Genomic DNA, 22,517 nt, shown 5'->3' on the forward strand with positions numbered 1-22,517 from the left:
GCGAGTAAACTACAATTAAATGTCTAAAGCGCTCAGTTTTTGACACCTCGTCCTTAGAGTCCCATTGAGATCTTTTTAGGATACAGTGTTTCACAACCCCAAGGCACCTTCTACTGTGGAACTCTCACCAAACCATACTTCCCCTTTTATCGCATAGTTCACTGAGCTCTCCTTTTCCTTACCAGGCTTTTTAATTGGATCACTTGTCATATTAATTACATCAAGGATGTATGCAGACAAACAAACATGGTTCATAATGAGTGTCTGCGTTATTAAACATTTGTACTGTCAATTATGTGCATCTCATTAAAAAGCAATGATAATTTGTGCAGCACATCACTAAACAAATGCTTGTGACAGCAGAAGTGCTATTTGTGGAACAGTGCAATGATTTTGTCTAAGTAAACACTGGATAAATTAGCTCTCTGTCAGAAGGGTGAATATTCCATTTGGTGACAGGAGGGAAGTATGTAACGGTTTTTGAATTGTATGTAGTAAAATACATTCCACTAATTTGACTCATTTGGAAAGATTCTAAATTAATTTATTTTATTTTTATTCGGTGCCTAGTCCTGACCTAACTTGCCCGCGATGTTTCCGTGTCCAACGCTAATCAAACATTTTTAATCCCATGTTTTTGAGTCTTTAGAGCAAAAGTACTGGTGCCCTCTTGGCCCCATTGTTAGGAATTGGATTCCCCATCAGAAAAGACTGACATTTTAACGGACCCCCTTGTGGTGGTGCTGTTTCAACCCACATCTGGGTGGGTTCAACCCACATCTGTGAACATTGTTGAAGTTGAAGGAGTTTTTAAAAAAAGTTCAGTGCTTAGTGTTAGAACATAGTAAAGTAAAACCATGAAATACAGCAGTGCATAGAGAAATACTCCGAACTCCCTAAAACCTGTACTCACTGTAGATAAGATTGAGAATTCCACATTAGCACCATGCCAGTGGTGTGTGTGTGTTTGTTTGTGTGTGTTGGGGTCACTGTGGGGGTAGCAGCACGTAATCAAGGTGACCGGGCACGAATGAGCATGCCAGGTTTGGTGGCACAGTATCCCCCTCCTGCATGTCCAGACTTCAGAAGAACTGGCATAAACACACTTACAGGAAACCCAAAGTCAACCAACACCTGCCAAATTTAGCTGTTAACGTATGCAAAGTTCTGTACACAGATGTGCTCTTCATTCCTGTGGAAAATTGATCATGTGTCAATTTGCATCTGCAGCACTGAAAACATCACTTAAAAACATTTTTTTAAGCTGAGTGTTTGTTTGGGACCAACTTCTGCAACGCATTTATAATTCCAGTTTCCAACTTCGACTGCTGAATCTTTCTCATTCTTTCCACATTTCTGTCCCATTCTGTTTCGTGCACCTTTCACCCCTTAGTCTGAAAGAAATGCAAGACATTATTTTCTCAATATTTCTTTTTTTGTATGACCAAGATTTAAGAACGACAACCTTTGGGCTCACTACGTCAGAAAAAGGCTCACAGGACTGGAATACTGGATGTATTCTTTGAGTACTTTACTTAATGCTTTTTTATTCCGATTTTATTTGTGTATTTTTTAATCATCTAGGAGCTGGTGTTTTGGTATGATGTGTCTTCCCCCTTCTGTTGCTGAGTGCAATTGTGTGTGTACATCTACATTTGAATTTGTTTTCAGACTGAATTTGTTTTTGAGCTGGCCAGAAGCCAAACAATATTGCTGATTTATATGGGACAATAATGTTACCAGATAGGCAGCATGGTGAGGGAGTGGTTAGTGCTGCTGCCTCACAGCTAGAAGGTTGGGGGTTTGCGCCCCAGTCGGCCGTGACCTTCCTGTGTGGACTTTGCCTGTTCTCCCTATGCTTGCGTTGGGGTTCTTTAGGGGACTCCGGTTTCCTCCCGCAGTCCAAAGACATGCATGTTAGGTTAATTGGTGTCTCTAAATTGTGAGTGTGAATGGTTGTCGGTCTGTGTATGTCTCTCGGTGTTGGCCTTGAGATAGACTGGCAACCTGTTCAGGGTGTAATACGCCTTTCGCCCAATGACAGCTGAGTTGGGTTACAGCACCCTCCCAACACAAATAGTATAGGCTGTTACAGGTAATGAATGGATGGATGCATGGATGTTACCGGATTTTACACAGATATGACTCTACATAGTTTTTATTTTTTCACTGAAGAGTGACAGTTTGACTTGTTGAAGTGGTATCTTGTAAATATTATAATCAGACAATTTTCTTCTTGTGCACCAAAATGGTAACAGAAACAGAATTGCTAGCCAGCAAATGTAATCTCACAAAACATGTGTGAAACGTGGGTATTGAGTTAAACACCACCGCTAATGTTATACAGCAACCAACCAACCAAGTGTGTTATTTCACAACTCTGCTAAACTTGCTAAGCCTCTGTTGATGTGTGTATAGATGGATCAAAAACTAAACCTTCACCAGCACAATCACACACCAAGCAAACACAACAAGAAGGCTAATAAATTGTTTGTTACTGGTCCAACAGCAAAAATGACGCTTGGCTGTCTGTCTTTCATCTGTTCATCTCTTTTAGCTCTTGCCACGAAGTAAAATCCAGTCCAGTATTTTTACTCAAATGATTTCTTCCTCTTCACGTCATCCCCGTCTTGATGCATTAGCCACGTTTAGCCATGTTAACAACCCCCATGAATGTATGACAAGAATACAGAGCTCCAAAGGACTGAGCTGCCATGCCATTCGCCTTATCATGAGTCAATGTACAATCAAAATGATTTGAAGTGATTTTTTTCAGTGCAAAAAAGGTTACATATTAGGGCTTTAAGGGCACTGTCAGTTCGAGTACAAAGAGCAGAGTGAGAGAGCACTGTGACATGCATCATACTAAGACGTGCTCCCAGGCTTTTTCTCTCTTGTGCAACTGTACAATTTCACCATGGTTCATTTAAAATATTCAATAGGTAGACAGGTAGAGTGGGGGAGAGAAAAGGAGAGGGAAGATACAGTACAAAGTGATGATAGAGAGTGAGTAGTAGGTGGAGTTACAAGAAGATGCAGAGAACAGATTTGGAGATTGATAGAGGTACAGAAGGATGGAGAGAGGTGGAAAGTGGAGCTGCCAGGAGTCTGTCAGCAGCATGTGACAGGTGTAGGAGTTCATTCTTCAACCAGCTTTACATACAGTGTCTACCAGTTCGCTCTTTATCTCTCTCTCCCTCCTCTGCTGACATGAGTGTGTTAGAAAGGTTTGTTAGAAAAAGGTCTTTGTTCTTACTGTTTCAATTTTGTGCAGCCTCCCGCTCTTCCTTTTGTCAGACACGGAATCTGTAATATTCAGCTACTGAGGATGATTTCATGACAAAATGTTCAGTAATTACTTTATTTAGACAGTGCTGCAATGTATGGGTCATCCTGTATTTTGTGCCTGTTATGTAACAGAGAGCACTGGCCCAACTGGAGAACAGATGGATTTTTTTTAAGTAATTTTCTTTCAGATTCATTTTTTTAAATGATCAACACTTCTTAGACTTAGTACAAGTCTGAGTCCAATAAAGTTGGGAAGATGTGAAAATGTAAATAAAAACAGAATGCAATGATTTCATGGAAATTATTAGGTCATTTTGAATTTGATGGCAGCAACAGATCTCAAAAAAAGTTGGAACAGGAGCAAAAATAGGCCGGAAACGTAAATGCAATGAAGAACAAAGGGAGAAACTTTTTACAACTAATTAGATTAATTGGCAACAGGTCAGTAACATGACTGGGTATAAAAGGAGCATTTCAGGTGGATATGTAAAGATGGGCAAGAGGTTCACCAATCTGTGACAAGCAATTTCAGAAAAATGTTTCTTAACGTAAAAATTGTGAAGACATAAAGAAACGATGAGTTAATCAGCGACGTGCAGTTAGTCTGTTTATTTCACCTTTTAAAGCTGTGGTTTTGAAATATAGTGACAACAATCAATTCAGACTTTCTGGTACAGAAATGACCCACTAATAGAATCATCACAGCTTTCAGGCAAAAGTGACTCATGATTTATATAATGTCTGAAAGCAGCATCGCTTATTAGGGACATTTCATTCCACTCTCTTGTACTTTTACCTGGGTCTCTCACTTGCTCGGTCTCCCGCTCTGCAGGGGGCTGTCAGTGAACAGGTGTGCAGCTACTTCTCTTTATTAATGACTGGCAGAAGGAAAGGCAAAGGGGACCCAGCATGTGTGAACGTGTGTGTGTGTGTGTGTGTGTGTGTGTGCATTTGTAACACACTGGAGAACTGACAAATGTGGGAGTGACTGTGCTGCAAGCTCCATCGACACAGTGACAAATGAAGCGGGCAGAAGACAAGCGTATACACACACACACAAACACACATTGACACAAAGAAGCGGTTTGACAAAGGACAATGTTTTTAGAGCTTGAAAGTTGTTTGCTTCTGTTAAAAGAAGAGTTTCTCAAATTCATTCATAGCCGAGTTTCTTTCTGCGCCTGTCGTTTTGATGGAGCATTGCAAACATTTCCACTCTGGCAAGCACTGAATCTTAAAATCTTGTTTTCTCCAAATGTGCAGTCTCTCAGTGTGATGAAATCATATTTCCTTGTGCATTTTTCCTGTTTGGAGCGAGTGGTTTTGGATTGTAAATCTGATGCAGAAGACCTTGGAGTCTTAACTGCTCTGTTTGCCTGTCGCTACATTTGCCTGTGATCACATCAGTGACCTGTGTTGGGCAGTAACATCTTACTACTAACTTGTAACTAGTAAATAGTTCTCTACTAACAAGTACATTTTATTGTAAAAAGTTACTAATACATTTTTTGGAATATTAATTACTTCCTTCAAACACAATGAGTTACAATGTTATTTTTGAATCCACACAACATCGTGTTAGTAAAATGTGAAAATCTCTTGACCTTGTGTTGACCACGTACTTTCTTTATGGCATTTAACAAAAAACCCGTTTGGAAAAGCTTTAGAAAAATAAGTTGTAAATAATTTCTGGTTTAGGAATCATTCCAACCGCACTCTCTCTTTCTTTCAAATGTTTGTTTCAACCTTTGGCTGAGTAAAAACTGAAGAAAACATTATGCAAACATTTTTAACTTGTTAAGAAAAAAGGTGTTTGAAAATTACACTGGTAAACACAAGGTTTATAGAAAATATGGTCTTAGTTTTCATAAATACTCAACAGTAATGTTCCTTCTGGTGTACAAATAAATATTTATCTCCATCTTAACCTCATTCATTTGCCTAATTACACCACACTATCACATTTATCCATATATATTTTCGTATTTCCTTGCTTCCGTTTTTTATCTTTTCCTTTCTATTGTTATTGTTTATTTAGAAGTAACTTGATAAGTTAAAGTTATCTACTAAAGTGACAACACATTTAACAAAACTACCTTACCCTCTACATTTTCTCTATTTTCCCATTCTTTAATTTTTTTACATTTTCACCTTTAGACAGATGTTTTGTTTTTCTGTTTCGCCACCATTTATAAAACCAATCCCACAAACACATTTCCAAGACGTTTCAGTTTGAGCTTTATTTCCCAGATTCAGCTGTGACTAAGATGTTCACTGCAGGACTATAACAAAGCTGGAAATTGTAACTCTAACTCTGGGGAATGTGGCCACCATTCCCGCTAATCGAATCACTTTTTTTTTTTCATCTTTTTGAAACAGCTGACACGTTTGATAATAGAAAAGACATGTCCAAAACAACTCTTCCACAAAATCTTCTTCTGTGAGGACACATGTCACCAGTACAATAAAAACACCACATGTTGGTTTTCCAGAATGATACTGGTCAGTCACTTAAAGTTTTGAAATGAAAAAAAAAAACCCATTATACTACACCTGACTCCATAAGTATATTTGACTTGGCATTCAAAAAAATAAATAACATTAAAATAAAATAAAAAAAAACAAGCGCACCTTGGACTCGTAACCTGTATGAGCACCAAGACAGCAATCTGTCAGAAAGGACACTTTTATCAGTAAAAAAGAAAAACTACCAGTATTGTCAACACCAATTAAATGTCTTTCCTGTCTTAGCCCTCTTTCAGGTCTGCTGCAGGTTCACCAAGTGTACAGCGATCTGTGACTTTGTTAAATAAATCACATCACATCAGTATGAGCCTTTAGGTTTGGTTTTATGGAATTTGTTGTTATTTGTGAATACAATCTACTCACCTTGTTAACTGGGATATGATGGGGTCAATGACCTTTTAATATTACATTTAATAATACTTAAATTCTTCATCTGGATTTGTCTTGAATTTGATATTCCTCTAAAAAACACAACAAATCATCCACCCCTACCCCTACTTCTAACCTTATCTCCTCAGGTTGTATTTTTCCCCTTTTTTTTAGCAATGGGTTTTTGAGCTACGTGTTTTATACAATGGCATTCAGGGGCAAAATTCTCACCAAATAATTGACATTTTTTATTTTTAGGGGTACAATGGCTCGTCACTGGGGCTGTAACCTCTAAAAGGCCAAATTTGTACCTTTCAGATTGGGTATTTATATGTACTCCTGAGGTTGTTAACTTTAAGACATTAATTTTGTACCTCTGGTGACAAAATTGTACTTTCATTTAGTGGTACAAAAATGGACATTTAAAACAGATCAACATTAGCTCTTTCAGGGTACAGTAAGACCATGCTATTAAAATAAACAACAAAAAACTTGGATATAAACTTTTGCATATATAATGTAACCATCCAGTGGAATCAATTGCCTTCAATATTCACCTAATTAATAAATAGAGTCCACCTGTGTGTAATTTAATCTCAGTATAAATGGAGCTGTTCTGTGAAGCCCTCAGAGGTTTATTAGTGAACAAACAGCATCATGAAGTCAAAGGAACACACCAGACAGGTCAGGGATAAAGTTGTGGAGAAGTTTAAAGCAGGGTTAGGTTATAAAAAAATATCCCAAGCTTTGAACATCTCATGGAGCACTGTAGAAGCTATCATCCGAAAATGGAAAGAGTGTGGCACAGCTGCAAACCTGCCAAGACATGGCCGCCCACTTAAACTGACAGGTCGGGCAAGGAGAGGATTAATCAGAGAAGGAGCCAAGAGGCCCATGGCAACTCTGAAGGAGCTGCAGAGATCCACAGCTCAGGTGGGACAATATGTCTACAGGACAGCTATTAGTCATGCACTATACAAATCTGGCCTTTATGGAAGAATGCTAAGAAAAAAGCCATTATTGAAAGAAAGACGTAAGAAATCCCCTCAAGCCTTGTGAGGGACATAACAAACATGTGGAAGAAGGTTCTTTGGTCAGATGAGACCAAAATGGAACTTTTTGACCTGAATGCAAAATGCTATGTGTGGCTGAAAGCTAACACTGCACATCACCCAGAACACACCATCCCCACCGTGAAGCATGGTGGTGGCAGCATCATGTTGTGGGGATGCTTTTCTTCAGCAGGGACAGGGAAGCTGGTCAGAGTTGATGGGAAGATGGATGAAGCCAAATACAAGACAATCTTAGAAGGAAACCTGTTAGATTCTGCAAAAGACTTTGGGGAGGGGGTTCACCTTCCAGCAGGACAACAACCCTAAACATACAGCCAGAGCTACAATGGAATAGTTTAGTTAAAAGCATATTGAGTCAGAGTCCAGACCTAAATCCATTGTGTGGCAAGACTTGAAAGTTGCTGTTCACAGATGCTCCACATCCACGAGCTTGAGCTATTTTACAAAGAAGAATGGGCAAAGATTTCACTCTCTAGATGTGCAAAGCTGGTAGAGACACTCCCCAAAAGACTTGCAGCTTTAAATGCAAAATGTGGAAAACTTTCAAGGGGTATGAATACTTTTGCAAGCTACTGTATAAATATAGACACATTGGAAAGATGTTTGGCTGCAGTAAAGGTTGCAACTAATCTGCTAAATGTCACTAAGTTTTATAAACTGCCCTTTAAGAAGTCAGATTTGTTTTCACGCACAGTAAATAATAAGTGTTCCCTGTGAATACATGACACTTGGACTTCGTGCTCAGTTAAGCTGTTTTATTAGTCGATTCTTTAAATACGTGGATATTGAAATCTTAAATATTTTTATTAGGACTATATTGAAGGTTATTGGAAATTAATCAAGCTGATGGATACTAAATATGTTGATGCTGTATTGAACTTTAAATTTTTATTGCTCCTTGTCCAACAAAACCCCCCTTCCACACGAATGCACACAGACACTCATCATCCGTCAAATACACACATGCAGCGGCAGTTTATGTTTTAATAAATGTCACATATTTATTATTTTTTTCCACAATATGGATTGCTTAAGAGAACAGTCACTAAATGCATCTGTTTGTGTATGTGTGTTTTTTTTTTCCTCATGTAAGAGTGAATAAATATCAGTTTGTTTGGTAGCATTAGACAGAGGGCAGATTGTGGTCAACTCCATTTATTCAGACCTGATGCTGGTGTGTGTGTGTCAGTGTGTGTGTGTGTGTTAATGTGAGGTTGGGCCTTTTACTGTGTGCTGGCTGTCTTTGTGTGTGTGTGTGTGTGTGTGTGTCTGTGTGTGTGTTTGCTGTGGCACTACAAGACTTGTGTGCTGATAGATGCCGTTGTAACTCCATAGAGCAGAATGAAGGCCATAACCCACACGTGCATTACCATATTCATACAGCTCACAAAATAGATTGCTCTCGCGTGTGTGTTTGTGTGTGTGTGTGTGTGTGTGTGTATCGTAGAGTCCACTGGTTTGAGTAGCTCATTTTGAGGAGTCATTCTGAAAATGGCAAGTGCACTGTGTTTCTTGTGCTTTTTCTCTCTCTCGTTTACACACACACACACACACACACACACACACACACACACACACACACACACACACACACACACACACACACACACAGTATACCCTTTCACCATATACATGAAGTTCTATCAAGGCTAAAGCTTATTCTCATAAAATGTGTTCAGAAAAAAGAAGAAACCATCAAGTTGGCTGTGTGCTGAAATTGAACATCAGCACGAACCAGTGGGCCAAATGGCGAACACTGTACTTTTCCCTCTCACCTTGCTCTCCATGGCAATAGACTTGTATACGTGCGTGTGTGTGTGTGTGTGTGGTACTATGTCCCTCTATTCTCTGTGTGTGCATGTGCGTGCGTGTGCCCGTGTGTGGGTGTGTTTGTACCTATTTGTGAATGTTGGGATCATTACCTGTGCACGTCTGTGTGTGTGGGTCAGGTCAAGCTATTATTATGGCAGCAGCTGTAGTGGTATTGCAAGGGATTGTGGGAGGTGTGCAGACAGGCTAGAGGCTCTGAAGGGCTTTGCATTTGAGTGACAGGGCTGAACTAAATATGCTGCACCCTGCACAAACTGCATAACTCACTCTCTTTCAGCTATTAAATGAAGGAAAATATACTGTGTCTTTTTGATGAATTACCACTACATGTTTATCAATTTAAATAAATAAGCCTAAATCATCGCAAGGATGATTTACTAAAGCGTTCTTTGATTCTTATGCCATCTCTTTGCTGTTTAACTTTTTTGACAATAATATACCAATGAGTCATCATTCATCCGTCCACTGTCTGCAGAGCTGATGCACACATACTCAAGCCTCGAACATGTTTGACTGTGGGAATGGGGTTTGCATTCTCATTGGTTGAGATTTAGTTTTTTTCATTCCATTACCACCATTCGACCAAATAATTTAACTTTGGTCTCATCTGATGACATATAACCTTGTTTCTTCCCATGCTCCTGAGCATACTCCAATTGTGCAGAGTGTGGTAGAAGTAAGCAATGGCTTCCAACAAGCCAGACTTGTGCAGACTATCTTTGAGTGTACAGATGGGGACTTTTATTCCAGTTGCAGCTAAAAACATTTGTTAGGTCCCCTGGTGTTTGATTTGGATCCTTGCATAGCTGTCACACAAATGGGACCTGGTGCCTCAGTGGTAGAGCATTGGGTTGGGACGCAGAAGTCCATGGGGTCAAATCCCACCCCACCCCACGTGGCCCTGCCCAGCCACCAAGAGCCACCTTGGCACCGGCCCTGAGGCCGGACAAAATCGTAGGGCTGCCGCAGGAAGGGCATCTGGCGTAAAAACCCATTCCAAGTTAACTGTGGCGAATGAAGGGACGAGCCGCAAGCTGTTGATCTTTGATCTCACACAAGTTTGCTAGCACCTCTTTCATTTATATATTTTTGTTGGCCGTCCGCTTCTAGTGTGTGCATGTTTCTTCCATTTCTGGATAACGGTCTCCAACAGTTGGCACTGGTATCCCACAATAATGAACTTCTTGTTTAATTTTTTATATACCTCTCCAGCTTTATAAAGATTTACCAATTTCATTTGGAGGTCTTCTAATAGCTTTTCTCCTAAACCCTTTGTTTTTGTTGTTTTCAGCAAACAGCTTGAGACTGCCCCTTGAGATCCAACCACATTTAAAGTGCAAGCCCAGTTTAACACACCTGGTGCCACTCATCAAGCATGAAGGCAACAGACACCTGAATTCAACTAAAAGTTACTTGTCTGCAGGGTTTATTAAGGGGGGTTGCAAACATTTAAACTGATCATTTTAATAGTTTTATTTTAACTTTTAATTTTGTTACATCTAATGATGAAGAAACATCTGTAACATTTGTGCTAGCTGAATGTGCACTGAATATTAGGTTGAAAAAAAAATGGGATTGATCCTTTTTTTTTGCCTTTTAAACATAAAGAGATGCACTGAACTGTATATGAAGAAGCTTTGGACTGAGAAACGCATACAGTATCCCAAGGACATTGTGTAAAACTTCTAAAAGTTTTCTTTTAGATGCATTGCAAAAAGGTGTAGCTGCAACCTTGAGACTCTAAATATCACGGTCACTCTTAAACACTCCCTACCTTTGCTATTAAACACACATTTGAGATATGATATCAAGAGGATTTATTTGGAAATCACTTCAAAGTATTTTCAGCATCAAGCATGTTAAGCGAAAAAGCTAAAAAAGGCAAAAAACTGAGCGTTTAATGCAGTTTTTAAATATTTACATACTATATTTTAATATTTAACACTATTTTCCCAAATCACCTGTATTTCTTTGGAAATTTAAATGTTCAAAAAAATGTGTTTATTTGTAATATTTCTATTGCCGCTGGAGACACAATCTTGAGAACCCTTAATGACAAAATGGTACCAGCCCAATGGGGGGTTTGGGTTTGGGTTTGTGGTTGTGTGCATCTAAATGTGTTTATGTTTTGCCCAAAAAAGCCCTCTGCACTTTTTCACACACCAAACTGTTGCCATTTATCCAGGGTTGCTTTCATTCTGCCATTTGGGAGCATCCATATGCAGATAGATCTGACAGGGATGATATATCGGCTCATGCTAACACCCTGCCCACACAGTTAATATGTCTACGGACCCATGCAGCTGCACTCCTCTGTACACATACACACACACACGCACACACACATGCACATATACTCACAGGCACAGATAACACACAAGTACAAGCAATGATGAATGAATTATTGAGAGTTTGCTTTGAATATGACCTGCAGCTACATATTGCGTTGTAGTTTTAACGCCTTTGAGTGTGTGTGTGTGTGTGTGTGTGTGTGTGTGAGTGAGAGAGAGAGCGATCTGTGTTAAATATTACCTAAAACAAAAGGCATTAGCCCACTAGACCAAACTAATGTGATTTTCTATTAATGTGATGCCCTGGGTGCATCTCAGTGTGGATCTATCTGTCTGTCTGTGTGTGTGTGCGTGTGTGTGTGCGTGTGTGTGTGTGTGTGTGAGAGAGTTTGAGATGCTCAGTGTTAGATGTTAGGTATACTGCAGTCACACCTTCAATTTGTAATTTGTGTCAGCTCATTTATAACCGACAAGTCATGCTAATCTATTCATCACTCAATTTCTACCACACACACACACACACACACACACACACACACAAGCACACACACACATTAGCAGTAGACTGTTGTCGTCTTTCTTATGCACGGTAAATGCACATGAATTGTCACTAGTTTTGTGAATAACTTCGGTGTGTGTGCGTACAGTGATACGATGCTGGCTGTGTATGACTTAAAGTTTATTGCTAAATCGATAAATGCACTCACTTAAATACGTGGACATAAATTTGCACTCTGCAAATGAAGTCTTTAATAATGACTTGACACAAATTACACCTGACACATTTTACACAGCACTAAAACATGTTAACATTGACTTACAGTGGTAGCGATGGTAACAGCCCACATCTTGCATCAAACGTCTGCTTTTTGACTTTTGACTGCACATTTTTACAAAGAATAAATTATCATGCTGAGTACTTTATCCACCTCAGGGTTTAAATATTACAATTAATTAAGTTATTTATTTTCTGTGTGGAATTCTGTACAGAAGCTACAGAAAGTAGCGCAACCCCATCACCCTTATTTTTGTGCACTTACTTGTCTCGTAGTTTTTGTTGAAATAGACACAAATGACCTTAAGCATACATTACATAATCTATAATGAGTTAAAATATGTAAACGGATTTAAAACACACAAAAATTTACAAACATATTCACACCATTTGATGTTGTCAGGTGCATCCTGTTTCCTTCAGTCTTGAGATGTGTCTACAACTGTATGGGAATAGAAACCAAAAGAAAAAAAAAACGACAATTGAGCCAAATCCTTGTTGAAAACTCGCTACAGAAAGATCATAACCTGAGCCTTGTTTGGTGAAAAAAGGAAAAGGAACTTAATGATGTTTATTCTAAATAGACATCCAAAATTTTATCAGCACTCTGAGTTCAGATATTTTTTAATGTGTATGTGTTTTAATTTGAGTTAAAAATTGATCAGCTGTCGGGGAAAAGCGACCAATACTGCAACAAACAATTTTGATGCTGTTTCAGTACATTATCTTTTCATAACCAAATGATACATTTGCATTTGTTTACTCCCTTAAAATACACACTGGTTATTGTCAGTATTGCATAATAAACAGGCAAGATGGCAACAACAAGAATGTGAGTCTAAACAAGTATTTTTGGGGTGGTGACGGAGGAAAGGCCTTGCAGCAAGTCCCAGAGAGATGCTGTTAAAACACAGCACATCTGTTTGAGCCGCAGACTATGAGAAGAAGAGAAACCCGTTGAACAACAGAGAAAAAAAAAAGGCAAAGAGCAGGGAAAGAGAGGATGAGAAGGGTGAGGAAGAAGGGAGGAAAATCCATGTGGGAAACCTCCTTGTCATTTTCTGTCCTGACCTCTATGTCTCACCAGCGCCCACTTGTCTTCCATCTACGACTTGTTTTCTGTTCATTCCAGCTGACCTGGTCTCATCTCTGACATCCCTGTCGCACTGCCACTTCCCCTTTCTTCTTTTTAGAGCTTTTTATTTGGTCTCTACCTTCTTCATTTATATCTCCAAATCTCTGTTGTCATGCCCCCCGACTCACACTTTTTCTGCACTTATTGCTCTTTATCACTCTCCCAGTATCAACCTATAAGGGAAAAGAAATGTGTGTAGTACATAGTTTGAAAAGATTCTTATAATGAAATTAAAAGAAGAGAATAAAGTTTTTGATCAGATATTACATTTCCTATAAGATTTACCTTATGTACTATATTGTTTTAAATCTCCTGCTCCATTGTCCTCTATCAATAGCGTGCACACAATCCTAATTTGTTATTCGATATTTTATTGCTTTGGAAGAAAAAAATGATATTGCCGAAGAAACAAGACTCTCCGTCACTCACTTCCCCCTCCTGTCTCTCTGACATCTCTCTTAAACTCCTTCTCCCTGGCAAGTATTTTCCGAAGCAATATAAAAAGTCATTTTAATACCTTATATAAAGTCTTATGTAAGTTTTTTGTTTTGATGACTACTCATGTTTCTGAACTTATTTGGGTTTCTTACTTCATGGCTTATTTCCATCTTTGTTTTTCTCCAATGCAGTTGAAAACAGAATTGCATTTGTTCTGGTGTTGTATTATTGGCTGTGCGGTATACTGTTCATCTATCAACACATTCTCAATATTCCTCTTCCTGTCTTTTTTCTCTCCGTCTCACAGTGGATGGGTGCATAGACTGGTCAGTGGATCTGAAGGAGTACCATGTTCTGGCAGGTGAACCTGTTCGGGTCAAATGTGCCTTGTTCTACAGCTACATCCGAACCAACTACACCATGGCCACTAATGCCAAGCTGCGCCTCATCTGGTACAAGAACAAAGGAGATGCAGAGGTAAGGTCACATTGAATCATAACTCACATAGTGCTCATATAAAGTATTCATACCCCCATCCCCCTTTTTACAAGTCATGTGTTAGTGGATACACACAAGAACATTTCTAAAGTCACTGAATATCTCTTGGAGATCTTCATCAATCCATCATTAAAACATGGATGGAACATGGCAAAGGTATAAAGGGCAGAAAAGCAAGCCAGCCTCAAAAATTGGCTGGGCACGAAGGACACTAGTGAGGGCGGCCACCAGCACACCTACGACTCCTTCGAAGGAGTTGCAAGGTTCCGCAGCTAAAAACTTTTTATATAAACCAAAATAAACTGCAGCTTGTATTAACAAGATAATGAAATACTGAATCTCCTAGCATTCAGAGCATGCACAATACCTCCTGCCCCATCCATGAAAGATAATGCCATTAATTGGCGTGATCGCATCTGAAGCAGGTGGCAGGCCCTGATGGGCTTGGAAAGGTACAGGGTCAAATGAATGAAGCAAAATCTAGGAAAATCCTGGATCAGTCTGCAAAAGAACTGCAAAGATGTATTTTTCTGCCAAAGCTACACAGAAAGCTTTTCAAATTAATGTTCTGGAGTGTCAGAGCCCAGACCTCAATCCAACTGAGAATTTGTGGCTGGACTTGAAAAGGGCTGTTCACTCACCATCCCCATGCAACCTGACAGAGCTTGAGCAGTTTTAAAACTATCCACAAAGGCTCAGTGCTGTAATAGCTGTCTAAGGTACATCTACTAAATACTAATGAATACAGCAGTCAATAATATTTGACCTTGTATTTTTGGATTAATTTACTGTGTTTTGTTTTTACCTTGACACGAAAGACCTTTTTTTTTTTTTTTTTTTTTTGACAAGTGAAAAAAGCCAAGTTAAATCAACCCTGATTCACTACTGTAAAACCAATAACAGGTGAAACGTTTTATAGGCACTGTAAGCATCACTGCACTTGTCTTTCTGTGCAATAGCTGAAATATAGAAACTAGAGATTATAGCTTCCACGCAGATTATATCTGAATAGCAAAACAGATTTAGCTGGATTATATTCATACCTGAAAGTATTCCGTATGCAAAATATACATTGAATCAAGAACTTTATGAGGGTGCATTTACATCCACTAATGAAAAGATGAATGAACAATGAATTATTTTCAATAGCAATAGTCTTGTCAACTTTCATTAACTACTCTACAACAATCTTTGCAATTTCTTTTAGGAACCCATCATCTTCTCAGGTCACAGGCTGAGTAAAGAAGATGACTCCATCTGGTTTAGATCTGCTGAGATTGAAGACAATGGATTTTACACCTGTGTACTGAGGTAATCTGCGCACAAAGAGTTATTTTGACCAATATGTGGCACCGCTATGAATCACCCTAATGTAAAATGACTAAAAATGGGTTTGGGGTACAACCTAAATTCTCTAAGGAGGCATGATTTAGAATTATTTCTGGTTCAGCTGGGTGCATTGTTGATAACACTTTGTATCAGATACAAATACTGCTCTTCTCCCCAGATAGGAAATAGGTTAAAGTACACGGAGCTGAACACAGACTGTGTTTTGAAGTTGCACTTCCAGTCCCGGTATATTGACTTCATAAAACTAAACAAACACAGTAAGTCTTTTACCAACATGCAAACAAAATGTGTGTTGGCCCGACTTTGACCTGCACCAGTTCCCTTAGAATTGTTGACTTCATCACACGGGAGCAACTTTGGAATAGATGTCTGACTCTTACTGGTGTGTCTTAACCCAGGCGACCCATTTAGATTGCATGGGCAAACAGCAGCAGGGTTTATGGTGTAAATGTGGAGCTCCATTGAAATCCACCCCGTAAACATTGCCCAAATGCCCTGTGCTCTCAGAAGTCACATTTGAATAGGTGTATCTGTATTTGAATATACAGATGAATAGTATTTCATGACTTTTTAGACATTCGATGTAATATCAGCTGTTCACTTGGATTGTACACAGTGTAGTTAGTCAGTAGCACAAATGAAGTTTTTGTCATTATTGCATTAAATTAAATAGCTCTCCTGTGTTCAGGTATTGCAGTGTATGTATGTGTGTCTGTGATTGTGCGCGTGCTTGTTTTTCCGGCCTCTTCTGCGGAATGCTGCCAGGTTAGTAAATTGAATATTTGCAATATGGCTGTTGGCACCAAGGCAGAATTTGGCCTGGGTCCTATGTGGTCCTTTAGGGATAGGCCCATGTGTGTGTGTGTGAGTTGATACTGGGTACCAGTGTGGCAGTTGGCTTTGTAGCCGACAACAAGGCTTACAGTCATGTTTACCTTACCGAGTGCATGGTGTGTACGTGCATAATGAACTGAATTAATATAAGCCCTCATGCAAATCTGCAAAAAGGAAATATTTGACTGCAGTCAATAGGCAATAGGTCATTTTTCCTTTTATTTTTGAGCATCCCTGGAATATGATATTAATTTTGATAAAATGAAAAACATTTAGTACTTTGTAACGAGGCAGTCAGAATGAAAAGCAAGTATTTGAAAGGGAGAACTGAATTTATTTAAAAGGATTTTATTTTAAGATTTTTTTGTTATTTTTTAGGATTGAACTGTTTGCCCTGATGAACAAACCCAAGTTTCATTTTTGCAATGCAATGCAACAAAATATAAAATCAGCGATTTGCCGTATCCTGGTGCCAATGCCAGAATTAGGTTTTGGGTCCGATACTGCTCCTGTGTACCCAAATTATACTTGGAAAACTCAGATAGTGCACCTGATACCACGTTAACCTCATGAGCAGGTAGGCAGAGGTGGAACAAGTATTCAGCTTGGAGATGTTTTAAGATAAAAGTAAAGCCAACTGCAGGCATTTTCTTTCAAGATTATTTTCAAAATTTTTTATATTTACGACATCAACGGCATAGCACGGTGACACCAGCGACAAAGTGTGTGGTGTGGAAATATCCACACTAATGTGAACTTTACCTGAAATTCGCCTGAAGTTTAATTTTCTGTTTAAACTCATTAGTTTGCCTTGTCTCCATCTAGGATCTCACCCCCAGTTCCTCCCACTTATCAAACGCTGGGTGCCACTATATTTGTTTTTACAGAAGAACACGCCAAAGTTCAGTTGTTGCATGATTTGGGGGTTTGTGTGTCTTAGAATCTTTAGACATCAGGTTTTTGCTCCTGCTAGACTATCAGGAACATTCCTAACTGGGATGCATTAGTTAGTGTGGAGCTTTATTTATCTGACAAAAGTACAAAGAAAAGGTTTTCAGTGTTTTAACTTAACTTAGGACACAGGACTTGTGGATGACTCCAAAATGAGCAGCACCTCACGCAGGATCGATCTTTAAAACCAAAGGTCGTGTTTCAAGACTTTGTGCCAAACTTAATTTGAGAATTGTCAGTCAGCTCCAAAAAATATTTCTTAACACAAGATTGCAGAATTTATTTCTTTTAAAAAACAGAGTAAAACGATTTAAGGATTCTCAGTAAATCTCAGTGCATAATGACCAAGGATGGAAACCACTGTTTAATGTGTTTGACCTTCGAGCCTTCAGGCAGCATTGCATAAGAAACCTTGATGACGCTGTGATGAATATCGCCACATAGACCTGGGAGTACTCTGCAAAAAGCACTGTCACTTAACAAAGTCTGTCTCTGCTCCGAAAAATGCAACCTGAAACTGTATTACACAAGAAAGAAGCCATGCATCAATTATGTCCTTTGGGTCTGAGCTCATGTCAGATGGACTGAAACACAGTGAAAACCTGTTCCGTAGTCAGACAAGTTCACATTTTAGATCGTTTTCTGGAAGACAGATGTTGTTCTCTAAGCCAAAGACAAAAACCAATCATCCAGACTGTTATCAGCTTCAGTTCAAAAGTCAGCATCTGTGATGCGTATGGCGTGTATCAGTGCCGCAGCCATGGATGACTCAAATATATGTGAAGATATTGACAATGAGCTATACATACGGCCATAGAAAAACGTGCTGTCGTCAAGGCAACTTATTTTCCCAGGAAGTCATGGATGTTTCAGGACAATGTCAGGCCTCATTCTACACAGAAAACAACAGCTTTGTAGACACAGTGTGTGCTAAACTGGCCTGCCCACGGTCCAGTTCTGTCTCCTATTAAAAAAAAGTATGGTGCATCATGAGAAGGAGATGAGGAAAAAGACAATGAGCTTTTGAAGGTAATATCTTGTGTCCAGCATAAATGGGCAAACACTGTACTTACACGAATGCAACTGCAACAATTAGTACAATCAGTTCCTAAACAATAAAAACAAGAATGAAAAAGTCATGTCAAACATTAGTAATCATGCCACCGACCCAACTTTTTCAATGGGTTGAAGGCATAAAAGAGAAACTGTCATTGCACTGACGCTGACATTTGTGACACTAAAAAGAAGAGGGTGAGAAATTCAAATAGCCAAAAGTCATTCAAATCATACAAATCCTACAGCTGCCGGTCAGACAAATGTATTTCTATGAGGCAACAGAAAAATGTATCTTTCCATTTGCATGTTTGTGGTAAACATAAGTGATAATGTTGAACTATTACGTCAGACCCTAGTTGCAGCAAAGCAGAATATTTCTCTTAGCAAAGAGTTGCAGCACAGAAGAGCAGCTGTCCTCAGGGTTTGTGCCACAAATCACCATCTCCCCGTCTCCCTTGATCCCGTTTGTCTCCCTCCTTAGCATCCATTGCCTTCACCACTGTCACTGTCACCTGTTTATTTTCCTTCACACCTTTCCCCATCACCTCTTCCCTCCTACTCCTTTTTTCCTCCTGCACCTAATCTGCTTGGCCTTAATCTTACCAGTTGCCTCCATCCTCTACACCTCTCCCTCCTCCACCTCCTGTTTTCTTTACTTGCTGCACCCACCTCCTGTGTTCCATCTTCTTCTCCTCTCTCTCCCCCGCTCTCTTCCTCCCCTTCCTGTCTGCACCTGACTCTCCCTGTCTTTAGCCTCCCTTCATCACCCTCCCCCACATCTTCCCCCTCTTCTGCTCTCCTCCCACCTCCTTTTCCTGCCAGAGCCTGACACCTATCCTCCTTAATAAGCTCTCTCTCCCCCCTTACTCTCTCTTTCTGCCTTTCTCTCGCTCTCTCGGCATGACAACCTAATTAGGGCTTGGTGTCTGTCATTGTTTCAGGGCCTCTTATTAACACAGAGAGAGAGGGAGAGGGAGAGAACTGCCATCTAGACCATATTATATTACTATACTATACTACTATTATATTACTACTAGATTATTTCTAACAATGTGTTACTTTTAGAGACGATATATTGTTAAATATGTTTATTGTCTCTGTTTTGCTCTTGCTGCTGTTGTAAAGTCCCTTTTTAAATGTGCCCACTGTAATGGGCCCATGCTCTTCCACATGCCGTAGTTACTGTCTTTAGGTCAAATACAGGAGAGACAATGTAAAGAAGTGTGATAAAGGATGGACAACATCAGGAGGACCTAAGAGTCATCTGTCTCATTATATCACCATTATACATTAGAAGGGTTTCCAGATAACATCTTTGTGAGTACAGCTGCATGCAGGAGGGAGGAAATAAATTAGAAAGACTGTGGGAAGTTAATGTGGAGTCGAACATAAGAAGCTGAGTTTTTGTGCCATAAGCTGCACACATCACCAAAGAAAAAGCACAGGAAATATCGCAGTATCCCAAGAAGTGAAACCTTCTTGTCAGCTCAGAGTGTATAATTAGCTATTAGCATATTAGCATAGGATGTTGTCAGAGTCCAGGATTATAAAATGTTGGTGGACGGTTAGTTAAAAGTTAGTTAAACTCTGTGATCCTTGCTTCGCTGATTTGTGTGATGTGCATTTCAGAGTTTTAATGTGGGGACTCAGTGACAGCTGTTAGGGGAGCAAAGCAGCAGCACCGAAGAGTTTGGATGCAGAATGCACCATAACAACATTCTTATAGGTTTTCAGAGAAACACAATTACAATCAAATTTGAGTCTCTTTCAAAGTTATTTTATTACTAAGTGCTACAATAGCTCAGACAAGTATGTTGTGTGGGATTGTGCATATTAGGGAAATAACAATATCAAAGACTTAATATAGATAAGATACAATAAAGTAACAACAAAAGAAAAAGTTCACTATACATTTATAATGATTTTTGAAAATTAAGAAAATGATGACTTGAAATAGTGGCATGTTTTAGTTTGTATACAGTCCATTTTTCCTATTTAAATCAATACCTGGTTCTGCATCTGTGTTGCTTTCAGCTTCGGCCTGTCGACAGCTTTCTCCCTCTGTCATTTAGTTGGATGAAGCTACGCATCCAGTGACTCCAGTGCAGGGCTTTCTAACAGAAACTTGCTTTGCCCCCCCTTGGTAACAGTCCATCATGTCCCTCTGTATGGCCTTTCTGTGCCTGAGTGATGGGGGTGCAGTGCATGTCGCACTGCGCCACGTTCAGTTTCTAGATCCAGACTTATGGCAAAGCACTGTGATTGTATTTTTTCAGCCGTGTCCTCAGTGTGTAATGTCAGCTGGGCCTGGTGTCTGTGTCGTGTAGTGCTGCAGCCCTTCTTGTTGTAGTTCTAGATATATTGAGCAAACTGTTCCTTTGTGCGACCACATCAATGATCAGGCAGCTTTAACATTCTCTGTTTGGTGATCAGCGGTGACAGATTCTGCTAAGGTTAAACACGTCGCTCAACAAAGCAGATGCCTGACTACGTTTTAAAGCTGCTTCAAAGTGCTTTATTTATTGGCACATGGTTTTTTTTTAGGAATTGAGGCCAAACTTGGTTACAAGTTGGTCACATTGCTTCTACCACATATTGTTCATTGTCCAACTACAACAATGTTCCGGCTCCCTACCCGAAAAACATTATGACTATAAAAAAGCACCGGCGAGAAACCCCCCAGCTATTTTAAGTCATAAACAAGAATGCAGGACTACTGGGTGGAAACTAATATAATCAAGACTAGACTAGAAATTTCATTAACAAAGTGAATATTAATAAGCTGAATTTCTAACCAATCACCGGTCTAAAGTCTTTTCACTGGGATGTTTGTGAATCTCCTCATTCGCTTACTTTCTCTTTTCACTTATTTTATCACTTTATGCCACTTCCTAGCCTCCCTCTTGATTCAAGGGTTTTGTCCAAAAACTGAATTGTTTTGGACTTTAGACAAGAGACCAAACCGTGCTAAGACAATGAGGAAATGTTTACATGGTGCGGTGCCAGCCTAGCTTAGGAGGGCATCCTCTCTCTTCTTTGGGTTAGACTGATGTTGTTGCATCCTCCATTTCCATTGTAAGTTACAATGAAGGAATGGTGTGAAGGAAAACATAGTATTATAAAATCTACTTGTTAACTCATCTTTTTTATATATAAAAAAAAAAAAAAATTTTAAATATACATAGAACTCTGATGGCCAAAGGCAAAATGATTTGCCATTCACATTCAGTATTGAAACTTTTCATGACCTCTACAAAGACGCCCAGGCTTCTTTAATTCATGCACTATGCCATGGGTCTGCTCCAAGCTTTGTAGCTGCTGGCAAATGATATGTCCTTTTTTGTCTGAGGTCACAGACGAGCCTCGGTAACACTCAGTCGTGCTCAGCTCTTGCCTTCACTTTGCTGTAACCAAGGATATCAGTCTGAATAAAAGTCAAACATAAGATGCTGGCTCATCGGTGAGTGTAACTGGTATGCGCAGCTCTCCAAACTCATCGATACCGTCGATGCAGTTTATAGATTTGTAGTTTCTAGACAAAAATGTGTTACCCTGTTAAGTCACTGCCCACATCTCCAATTTTGGAGGAACAATGGAGTCAGTCAGAGGTTTGTAGGAGGAATTAGGAATGGAAGCATTAGCCTTCTACAAAGCTAGCTGCCAACCTGGGTACAGCCCTGAAAAACAGCAACTGTAAAATATGACAGGTTTGACTCATGGTGATGGGGCCTGCGTGTTCTACTTTATTATCTGCACTTTTCAATTAACTTTTGAAAGTTTCTGAGTACTATCAATCAAGTTCTAGTGATTGTCAATTATAAACTTGTTTATAGTTACACATTCTTCACTTCATATGGAAGCCGTTAGTCTGTCGCCTTAAAATACTGCAAATGCTTCTACTGTAGCATGTGGGTTTGTATGAGCCAGCAGGGGTGGGAAAAACCTAGAGACACCGCTATCAAACCATACGTGTATTAAAGGTGGAGTGACACTCCCTGTCAAGGCAAAATCATGTGCAAATACAATTGTGGGGAATGCGAGATGTGCAATAGAATAAGGGAAATAGAATTGAAAGAAAGAAATGTGGTTTCTCTGCAGGTATA

General features: G+C 39.4%; 1 protein-coding gene across 4 annotated transcripts in view; it reads left to right on the forward strand.

The window, feature by feature from the left end:
* il1rapl2 (interleukin 1 receptor accessory protein-like 2) overlaps positions 1 to 22,517 on the forward strand; it is a 373,161-nt gene that overhangs the window by 200,528 nt on the left and 150,116 nt on the right. For all 4 annotated transcript variants that reach the window (XR_010915419.1, XM_067518983.1, XM_067518984.1 and 1 more), the window contains 2 exons: positions 14,033 to 14,202; positions 15,431 to 15,534. Coding sequence is in view for 3 of the 4 variants with exons in the window: in XM_067518983.1 (XP_067375084.1) it covers positions 14,033 to 14,202; positions 15,431 to 15,534 (274 nt within the window). In the remaining variant the exon portion in view is untranslated. The remainder of the gene's footprint in view (positions 1 to 14,032; positions 14,203 to 15,430; positions 15,535 to 22,517) is intronic.

The sequence above is a fragment of the Channa argus genome, chromosome 10, assembly GCF_033026475.1.
Source record: "Channa argus isolate prfri chromosome 10, Channa argus male v1.0, whole genome shotgun sequence".
Classification (NCBI taxonomy): domain Eukaryota; kingdom Metazoa; phylum Chordata; class Actinopteri; order Anabantiformes; family Channidae; genus Channa; species Channa argus.